Below are 10399 nucleotides of genomic sequence, written 5' to 3' on the forward strand. Positions count from 1 at the left end.
GTGCAGAAGACCCTCTTGGCTGATCAGGGGGAGATCAGAGTTGGTTGCAAGTACCAAGCTGAGATCCCAGATCGTTTGGCAGACGGTAAGCACTGAGATAGCATGCTGGCTAAAGCTGGCTGCTGTACTACCTAACTCCAAGGGGCGCTTGAGCCTCGGTGTGCGCGTGCGCTTTGGATTGCATAGTGCACAACCTGCAGCCCTGTGCTGAGAGGCCCTCAGAGCTGGAACCTGAAAGGAGGGTCAGTTGAGTGAGCTGGGAACTTGGAAGTTGAGTTGAGGGGGCTGATGGAATCTAAGCAGGGAAGGAGGAGGCGAGGAGGAGGGTGCTCAGTGAGTGCTGTGCAACCAACTAATCTTCCTCTGTCTCTTCTTGATGATGCCGTTGCCTTGTTCCCCAGGAGAATCCGACAATCGGAACCAGCAAAAGATGGAGATGAAGGTTTGGGACCCAGACAACCCTCTGACCGACCGGCAGATCGACCAGTTTCTCGTGGTGGCCCGGTGAGCGGTGGGTAGATGTGGAAGATGGGCTGTGGGATGAGGTGGCCATAGGACCAAGTGCCCTTCTGAAAGGTGGACTTTGTTAATTTTGCTTCTCATTGGTGTTTACCCTTGTGGCTTAGTTTTTTAGCCCAGTTGAGTTTCCATTTTCTTCCCTTTTGAATTCTCTGTGTCTTCATAGAGCTGTGGGAACCTTCGCGAGAGCTCTCGATTGCAGCAGCTCCATCCGGCAGCCAAGCTTGCACATGAGTGCAGCCGCTGCTTCCCGAGACATCACCCTGGTGAGCAGAAGTGGTGGCTCATTGGCTTTTGTGGGGACCTGCAGAGTGAGAACAGGAGGTGTCTCTGCAGGACTGGGGGCTCCTGAAAGATCAGCAGTGGGGGTGTGTCTCAGTGATTTTGAGGTCTTCAACGTTCTGTTTCCCCCCCCCATCTCCGCAGTTTCATGCAATGGATACATTGCAGAGGAATGGCTATGACCTGGCGAAGGCCATGTCGACCTTGGTGCCCCAAGGAGGCCCAGTGCTGTGTCGAGATGAGATGGAGGAATGGTCAGCTTCAGAGGCCATGCTGTTTGAGGAAGCCCTGGAGAAGTATGGGAAAGATTTCAATGATATTCGCCAAGACTTTGTAAGTGGATTGAGTTAGACGAGAGGTGGGAGAGCGATGATAGGTTTGGAAGCTGAGGTTGGAGGCCCTGCTCATTGTCTTCCTTTTTGAACTCCTTAGCTACCCTGGAAGTCACTTGCCAGCATAGTCCAGTTTTACTACATGTGGAAAACCACAGACCGGTATATTCAGCAGGTAACAGCTGACCAGCGAGCCCACCAGAGACCTCCTCTGACTTCTAAAATACTTTCCGTGCTGAGATATTGATTCTTTTCTTTGTTTTTTTTTCTCCCCCCACCCCCATGTAGAAGAGATTGAAAGCTGCCGAAGCAGACAGCAAACTGAAACAAGTCTACATCCCTACCTAGTAAGTGCGGTGGGGACGGGTAACTGGTCAGGATGCCCTCTCTTCTCTTCCCCCAGCCTGTGCCTTCCTCGTGACTTGGGTGGGGCCGGGAGAGGCAGGCTCGTAGTATTGTTTGGTGGTTTTCTTTTTGATATTTATTAATCTTAGTTTTTCCTCATAGTACTGTCTTACAGACAGTGTGGAAAAAGATTCTCTTTTTTCTGACTAGTTTTCTACTTCCTCTCTCTGCTGTTCTCACCAGCACCAAGCCAAACCCCAACCAGATCATCTCTGTGGGTTCAAAGCCTGGCATGAATGGGGCTGGATTCCAGAAGGGCCTGACCTGTGAGAGCTGCCACAGTGAGTTCATGGGCACGACTGGGAGGCTGAGGTTGGGTGGCTGGGTCTCTCTGGTTCACAGGGTCCAGGGGTTCCCACTCCCTCCCTGAGCACCCTCTGCTCTCTCCTCTGACAGCCACACAGTCTGCCCAGTGGTATGCCTGGGGCCCACCCAACATGCAGTGCCGCCTGTGTGCCTCCTGTTGGATCTACTGGAAGAAGTACGGAGGATTGAAGACACCCACACAGCTTGAGGGGGCTGCTCGGGGTAACACGGTAAGGATTGGAGGGGTAAACGTGTTGGTTAACATAAACTTGAGCTGAAGAAAGGTCAACACCTGAAAATGGTTTGGTGTTGGTTTGTTTTGAGGGGGGCCTGATGATGGCAGGGAACCGTTTTGGTGATGAGGCCAGGCAGGAGGAAGTTGTGCTCTGGTGGGCATGGAAGAGCTGAGGGGGCTTCAGTACTGACATGTGTTCTTTTTCCTATGCCCTTGTTCCAGGAGCCACACTCAAGAAGCCACTTATCCAGACCGGAAGCCCAGAGTCTATCACCCTATACCACCAGCGCCAACCGGGCCAAGCTCTTGGCTAAGAACAGGCAAACATTCCTGCTGCAGACCACAAAGCTGACCCGTCTTGCCAGACGCATGTGCAGGGACCTGTTACAGCCGAGGAGGGCCGCCCGGCGACCTTACGCTCCTATCAATGCCAATGCCATCAAAGCAGAGTGTAAGGGTAGCAGGCAGACTAGGACTAATATCTGTTAAGAGAGTAGACATGGCTTTCATCTTCATAAGAGACATGAGCTCTGAAACTGCTTCTGAAGCTTTCATCTTATTTCTGCAGGCTCTATTCGACTTCCAAAGGCCGCCAAGACCCCCCTGAAGATTCACCCTCTGGTGCGACTACCCTTGGCGACCATTGTCAAAGATCTAGGTAGGCAATGGGGAACCAAACTGGATCCATCCCTGTTACAGGACAGGAAGTGCAATTAGGGTAGAGTCCTAACAGTCAAGAGTCTTCCTGCTGCCAGCTTGTTTTTTCCATAGTGTTCTAGAAGTATTTGTCTAACTGTACTTTGATGTCAGGGATTTCTTTTTCATAATCTTTCCACTGTTTCCATGGGATCATCCTGTGTGATTTCTGAATACTAGTAAATAGCTTGCAAAGCGTTTCCCTCATCATTACTTTTTGGGGATGCCTAGAGGAACTGCTGACCCAGGAAGAATAGATTAAATTGAGCAAGGGAAACTGTAGGGAACTGAAAGTGAAAAATTTAAGGTGTTGGTTTTTTTTATGTTCTTTTTTCCTCATTAGTGGCCCAAGCACCTTTGAAACCAAAAACACCTCGGGGCACCAAGACACCTATCAACAGAAACCAGTTGACCCAGAATCGAGGACTGGGGGGCATTGTGGTGAAAAGAGCCTATGAGACTGTGAGTTGAAGGAATTGGAATGGGCCCCGGCTGAGCTGGGTGAACTTGATTCTCGTGGGAGTGTGAGTAGGTTCCTCCCTCATTGTGTTACCCTGCCCTTTTGCAGATGGCAGGAGTAGGGGTCCCCTTCTCTGCTAATGGAAGACCTCTGGCCTCAGGGATCCGCTCAAGCTCACAGCCAGCAGCCAAGCGTCAGAAACTAAACCCAGCTGATGCCCCTAATCCTGTGGTCTTTGTAGCCACAAAAGATACCAGGTAGTGAGCTCTCACCATGGGAGGGGCTGAGAGGGTGATAACCCAGGCTGGGGGGCTGAGAGGTAGATCTGGAGCAAGACCAGGTCCAGGAAGACTGAGGTGCTGGTGGGGTGCCAAGAAAGAATGAGAAGGCAGGCAGACTTGCCATGTGTAGTGCAGGGTCTCAGCCTTCCTTCTGCTCTCCTGGCCAGGGCCCTGCGGAAGGCTTTGACCCACCTGGAAATGCGAAGGGCTGCCCGCCGGCCCAACCTGCCCCTGAAGGTGAAGACACCACTGATGGCAGTGCGGCCGCCAGTTCCTCTGCCCACAGCAGCACATCCTGCCAGCACCAATGAGCCTATTGTTCTGCAAGACTGAATCTGTGGGGCAGGAGGTGGTCTGAGAGGTGGAGGGAGGGTCTGCGCCTTGGGCACCCCAACCTCCTGGTATCAGGAGTGAAGCCTGTGTCGAAGGGAGCAGGAGTGTGTCCCTGGAGGGGTTGGGCGCCCTCTGGTGGCACCATTGCTGAGCTTGTCCCCTCCTCATGGTCCTGTTCGCCTGGTGATGGAGGACTGACTGCAGGAACCTGGCTTAGGCGGGAACCTGGTCTGTTTTTGTGGGTAGGACCCACAGTTTGTCTTGGACAGTTTTGGGGGGAGGGTTTTTTAATTTTTTTAAAAATTTAGCCCCCCTTTGAGAAAGGGGAAGGGGGAGGGGAAGAGTAAACAGATATTAGGTGGATGTACCTGATTGGGGGAGGGGGGTGTGCACTGCCATGTCATTTTTTTTTTCCTAATTGGGGGTTTCTCTTGTGTCCGGTGTCCGGACTTTCCTAATTGGAGTTTGAAGCCCTTAAGCTGGCATCAGCCCCAGCCCACGCTCGCTCTTTTCTTCCCTGCCTCCCCTCTGCCTTTTGTACGCCAACTCTCAGAAATAAAGATCTTTTGTCCGTTTTTTTTAACCTTGGATTCTGTAATTGGTTCTTATAGGAACAAATAAAAAGCTGTTTTCTTCAGCTCCTCCCGGTTCAGCTGTTCTCTCGATGGGTGTGTGTGTTGGGGGAGGGGTGGTCTTCAAGAGAGAAAATAATAAGGGACAAAAAGGTGCAGAGGAGGCTGATGCTGGAAACGGCTTTTTATAAGATCTGGGCCGAGATCTGACTTCAGCCAGTCTTGTGAGGCCCAGATCTGACACATCCTCCGTCTCTACAACTCCCAGTGGTCTAGCCCATGTACTCTGTTCAGTCAGGCTAGTCACTTACATAGAAGCAGGGTATGAAGGTGCTTCTGCCTGGTTCCCCAGCTCTTAACTGCCCTCTGGAGTCTCTTTGTTGTGCAGTTAACATGCTCACTGCTAACCAAAAGGTTGATGGTTCAGGTTTACCCAGAGGTACCTCTGAAGAAAGGCCTGGTAATAGACTTCTGAAAAATCAGGCACTGTAAACCAAGTTACTTGGGGAACCTTGGGAGTTGTTAGAGGTCATGGCAGGATGTGTAGTAGAGGCTGACAGGGCTTAACCACTGATTCCCAGCTGTGCTTAGGCTGCAGCCACTGGTTCACCAGGGCTGTGTGTGGTGGCCCATTGTGGTTTGGGAAATAGATGCTCAAGCCAGGCCCTTCAGGAAGGATATGTTAGGAAAGAAAACAAGCTCAACAGATTAAGGGCACTGTGGACTTCTATAGATGAGGAACAAGTTCAGCTCTGCAACTTGTTCAAGATCACAACCTTGGAGTGCCTGCCTCAAGGCCACGCAACACTTTGTAATCAGTTTGTTGCCAATTAGTCAAGCTCTCCTCCTCGTTCTGCTCCCTCAAGGTCTCCCCAGCGCCTCCCTATTTCTGATTCGGAGCCACCATCAGGAGCTCCCCCTCACTTCGGGATTTCAGGGGAAGAACTGAACCCTATGCCAGTTTGGGGACTTTGGGGGACGATCCATGTCAGTCCTTGGTAGCTGCCACCATGGCTGCAGTGCCTTGAAAGCCGGTTGGCTCTGGAGTTTGAGAAGCACACGCGGTGGGGTGGGGTGGGGGTGGTGGTGCCGGGGAAATGGATGCAGGAAGGAGTCTGGCTAACAAGGGGTCTTGGGGTGCAGCTGTGGTCCGGGAGGTCGCAAGTTCCCTGCTGGAGGACCGGACAGAGCTCCCCAACCAGGTTGCACAAAACTGCTGGGGGAGGCCCGGAAAAGAGAGGGCAGCAGTTCTGAAGTGGCTGGAAGTCTGGGCAGCCCCGGGCTTGGGGGGACCAAGAGTATAAGGTGTCGGTCCTCGCGACCCGTGAGGCCGAGGCCACCCATCTAACGCTTCTGGCAGCAGCCTCCGCGAACCGGCGAGAGAAGCCGCCAGCGCCTTGCCTTTGTGGCTCTTTGTTGAATATTCATAATGTTTGAGCCAATCAACGCATGAGCCTCTCAGAGCACACCAATAGGTTCATCGCATGCAGATAAGCACAGTAGGTGGGCGGTGCGAAAGCGGAACCCTGAGCGGAGAGCTGGGTTTCCGGAGGGGTGCGTCTGCGCGGGAGCCTCGGTACGTCACTTCCCATCCGACCGGAGGAAATTGCTTTCGAGCGCTTTGCTATCTGGAAGAGCGGGTTGTGGAGGCATCAGGGCTAGTTTTTGTCCGTGCTGGGAAGTTGCGATGGCGGCGGTGGATTCGGATGTGGAATCGCTGCCGCGAGGGGGTTTCCGCTGCCTCCTGTGCCGCATTACTACAGCGAACCGTAAGGGGTCACCAGCGAGGGGGGGTGGTCACGGGGTCTCATCTGTGGGTCAAAGCGAAAATTAGGGTTCAAGATCATAGTTTCTGTCAAGTCGTTTGGTAGGGTTACGCACCCCCATTTTCATAGGCATCTGCCCATCCGAAGAGATTAGAGAGAGGAAAGTCCCACCATCTCTTCTCTCTCCTTCCCTGCATCCAAAATATCCACGGCGAAACTTTATATAGAATATTCCCTCATTAGGCATCATCCCTCGGGCTTCTCTTCTGTGCTTGTATTCTCCTGGGCTCCGGCGTCAGAGGAGAGAGTTGGGAGATGAAGGAGCTCACGTCTAGTAGAGGCAGCCACTTTGAATACTTACACTTATGTTTGCAGCGCTGTGGGATTGCAGAGAAGGCAGTAATTTAGAGGCGGGCAAGCCTTACAAGAGAGCAGCTTAACGGCAGCATCTGTGATATATGGCATGCTGCAGCCATGCAACACTAGGGTATCAGTGAGGGACAGGCAGAAGAGTTTGGAAAAGCTCATAGATGTAAGTGTGCAAAGTATGATGGTGCAGGGGGTTCAGAGAAACAAAGCCTGCAGTCATGACCTTCCATAAATGGGAGGGGGGCTTCCCTTCTTTGCTCAACAGCACTCTTATTTGTCCCTAGGCAAGTTACTACAACTTTCTTGGCCCCATATCTACATTGTTGACATCAAGCAGTAGACTTAAGTATAATAAAAATAATAATAGTGGCTATTTACCCGTACTTACCATGTGTTGGACTCTGCCCAGTGCTGTAGCTGAATAGGAGCTATGTGCTAGCTAGTATTTTTTTTTTAATTTGTCACCGGTTTTATTTGTTCTCCTTGCTCATGGGGAGGGCCCCCCACCTGGACCCACCCACACCAGGTCTGCTACACCAACACGCTGCAGGGAAGGCTCTGTGTACAGTGGCGCAGGTTCTCGGGTGCCGCAGCTAACCCACACCCAGCACTGCTGCCAGAGGTCAGGGGCTGTGCAGGCAGGCACATGGCCAGCAGAGCCAGCACACACTTGGGAGTCTCAGCCACCATTGCACAGCTGCCCCAGTCTCAGATCCGACAGGAGACACAGAAGTGGAAGCTCTGGTGACGGGGAGTCACTGGGATCCTGCCACTGCCCCCTCTAAGCTCCTGGTCCTGCTGACTGGCTGGCCATCCAGGACACTCTGGGTGAAAAGCACACGCACTCACGCACAGATACACACAGACAGACGTGTGTGCACATGCAGCCAAAGCCCTGGCTGGCCGCCTCACCCCCGCTGCCACAGCTGATGCTTCTGCTGGAGTAAAGACGAGGGCCTAGGACTCCTGGGCCCGTGGGAGGTGGGTGGAGGGTGCAGGTCAGTGTCAGTGCAGGGCCCGCTCTCCTGCCTCATTGGGCACCAGTAGGCTGTCCTCTGGCTCTGGGGAGTGGCCCTCACCATTACAGACAGCTCTGCTCTTGTCGTCCCGGCTCTCCTGCTTCTGCCTCCGGATCTCTTTATATCACAGAGTAATGTCCGGCAGGAAGAAGCACCACGCAGTCCAGGTGAGCACCAGCACAGAGCCGAGTGTCCAGCACTGGGAGATGTAGAAGGGCAGTGACAGTGTGAGTGTGTGCGGGTCGTACTTGACCACTATCAGCAGCTCCGTGAGGGTGATGGCGGCCACCAACCAGGCCTGCTGGCCCAGTTTCTTGTGGAACCTCGGGTCATCCGTGAAGTCATGAATCTCCCGCATGGCCATCCCTCCCACGTTTACAAAGAAGACCAGGCGCAGAAGGACCAAGTAATGCTCTGGCGGCATCCACAACACAAACTTCAGGTAGAATGTGTTCAGTTCTGCCAAGAGAAACACCAGGATGATGCCACACACGGCCAGCCACCCGCGCAGGCTGGATGCGGGTTTCCACTCGAAGCGAACCCAGCTGTAGGGGGTGAACTGGAAGGCTATTCTCTTCATCTTGCCCTTGTAGGTGGGAATGTTCCAGAGGCCTTGCCACTTATAGGTCTTGAGGGACAGCCACTCAAGGGTCTTCTTGCCACAGTAGATGCCCAGCCCATTGCATACCAGCACATCCATGATCCAGTGGTCCCGCCAGCACTCGCTGAAGTTGGGCAGCTGGTGCTCCAGGCTATATTCGAGGAACTCGAACATGACACTAATAATCGTGCACATCCACCAGTCCCGGATCATCAGTGTCTTTAGGTACCAGCCGAGGAAATGTGCAGGAACAAAGCCACCCAGCTTGTCCCGCATGCTATGGAAAGGGTCAGTCTTGTCCGCATCGTAGAGAAGGCAGTTTCCCCTGTAGTCCCTCTCGGGCAGCGGGACGCCCAGCCTCGGGTCGATGTACTTGAGGAACTGCCGGCCATCGTGGACAGTCTGGAAGAGGATGAAGATGAGAAAAAGCTCATAGACCACGCTTACACAGAGCCAGAACCGCCAGTACGCTGGGTGAGGTCTGGAAAATGGCCCGTCTTTAGCTTAGGTGACTCCAAAACATAAGAAAACCAAAATACTGGCCACCACACCTCTCTTGGTGTTGTAGGCTGTGTCCTGGGGCGTCTCCTCCAGCAGGGTAACGTAGCCAAGTGCACAGGTGAGGAACAGCACAGTCAGGGTGTGGGCTCGCCAGAAGAAGGTGTTGGTGCCGTCGACGACCTCAGACTCGGTGCTCCGGGGGCCCGGGCCGGCGCGCGGGCCTTCGGGCAGCTCTTCCAGTGAGGCCTTGCCCGTGGACGCGGGGGACCCTGGCCGCAGCCCCCCAGCGCCCCTTCGCTCGGCCCTCTGCATGGCGCCCCCACCCGAGCTGCTGTGCCCTCGCCCTGACCTCACGCACGCTGGATGACCGCTGGGCGTTAGCTACTATTATTATCTTCGTCTCTGGCTGAGGAAATGAAGGCACAGAGACATTAAACAACTTGTCCAAGTTCTCCCATCGTTTGAGAGAACTGAGGTTTGGACAGACAAAGTGTTTAACTTAATATGCTGCACTTACAGCAATCACTGTACCGGACGTAGAGATGGTCCATGGGGAATATAGTCCGTGGTTCTGTGTTATTTAGTTCTGCGCATAACTTGAATAAGTTACCAGTACATTTCTTTATAATGTGTGTTGCTGCCTAATTGGCACTTAACAACAACTTAAGAAATACTTGTAGTTTAGCCACTTGTCCAAGGAGCTGGTTGCAGAGCAATTAGAGAGTTTAGTGTCTAGACAAATGGACAAGAGAGTCAGGAACAAAGAGAAAACAGTCAGGATTTTGTTTATTCGTAGGTCATACTTTGAAGGGTCAGGTGAATTTCGGAGAGCAGAGGCAGGGGCCGGGACACTGGAGGGTGATTTGGATGTTTCTGTCATGCTTGTCTTTGCAGGGCCCAGCCTGGAAGCCCACTTGGGAGGCAGGAAGCACCGGCACCTGGTAGAGCTACGTGCTGCCCGAAAGGCTCAAGGACTTCGAAGTGTGTTTGTCAGTGGCTTTCCCCGGGATGTGGACTCAATACAGCTCTCCGAGTACTTCCAGGCATTTGGGTCTGTTGCCAGTGTTGTCATGGATAAGGACAAGGTAGATGCATGTCTCTCTGGATGAAGAATGAGTCAGATGTGCCATGTGCCACATGCCAAAAAAGACACAGGAGAGCAAAAGCAGCAGCCTTTTCGGCTGGTTTCTAACATGACTTGCCCTCGATGGGACAACACAGTGTCTTAGTCCAGTTTACCGTAATTATTCATCAGGACACTTGCTCATTCAGCGTTTTCTAAACCTTAAAGAAAATTGGGTTTGTCTGCCTATTAGATCACTGTGTTTCCTATCACCATGCTGCTTTCCCTAGGCACATATGGGACGTCTGCTGTTGTGCTACATCACATGGTGAGGCTGGTGGGGTTTACAGTCATTCACTGTGTTTGCACAAGTGCTGTTGGAGCAAGAAAGCCTTCTGTAGGTTCTTGAGTTGTTGTTGTTGTGTACTGTTGGAAACACCTCGTAGTTGACCCTCCGGCAGGCTTTCGAGGCCGTGAATCATGTGGAAGGAGACTGCCTGTCCCTCTTCCATGGAGCAACTGGTAGATTCAAACCGCTTTCCTTTGAGTTGACAGCACAGTTCCTCACAGCTAGGCCACCAGAGCTCCCTAAGTTCTTGAGAGAAACAATACAAGATAAGCCTGGCAAAAGGACACTTTTTTTTTTTTTGTGATGATAA

General features: G+C 52.7%; 2 protein-coding genes across 2 annotated transcripts in view; both read left to right on the forward strand.

Moving 5' to 3' along the window:
- MTA2 (metastasis associated 1 family, member 2) overlaps positions 1-3849 on the forward strand; it is a 7229-nt gene extending 3380 nt beyond the window's left edge. Inside the window, exons 6-18 of the mRNA XM_006899830.1 lie at positions 1-85; positions 402-504; positions 686-785; positions 946-1134; positions 1234-1308; positions 1422-1480; positions 1722-1819; positions 1935-2074; positions 2302-2530; positions 2648-2737; positions 3119-3237; positions 3344-3492; positions 3684-3849. The exon at positions 1-85 is cut by the window's left edge and continues 33 nt beyond it. Of these exons, the coding sequence (XP_006899892.1) occupies positions 1-85; positions 402-504; positions 686-785; positions 946-1134; positions 1234-1308; positions 1422-1480; positions 1722-1819; positions 1935-2074; positions 2302-2530; positions 2648-2737; positions 3119-3237; positions 3344-3492; positions 3684-3849 (1602 nt within the window). The remainder of the gene's footprint in view (positions 86-401; positions 505-685; positions 786-945; positions 1135-1233; positions 1309-1421; positions 1481-1721; positions 1820-1934; positions 2075-2301; positions 2531-2647; positions 2738-3118; positions 3238-3343; positions 3493-3683) is intronic.
- Positions 3850-6108: 2259 nt separating this feature from the next.
- TUT1 (terminal uridylyl transferase 1, U6 snRNA-specific) overlaps positions 6109-10399 on the forward strand; it is a 14858-nt gene continuing 10567 nt past the window's right edge. Inside the window, exons 1-2 of the mRNA XM_006899831.1 lie at positions 6109-6190; positions 9572-9762. Of these exons, the coding sequence (XP_006899893.1) occupies positions 6109-6190; positions 9572-9762 (273 nt within the window). The remainder of the gene's footprint in view (positions 6191-9571; positions 9763-10399) is intronic.

Source organism: Elephantulus edwardii, unplaced genomic scaffold, assembly GCF_000299155.1.
Source record: "Elephantulus edwardii isolate Elephantulus edwardi_28Jun2011 unplaced genomic scaffold, EleEdw1.0 scaffold00268, whole genome shotgun sequence".
Classification (NCBI taxonomy): Eukaryota; Metazoa; Chordata; class Mammalia; order Macroscelidea; family Macroscelididae; genus Elephantulus; species Elephantulus edwardii.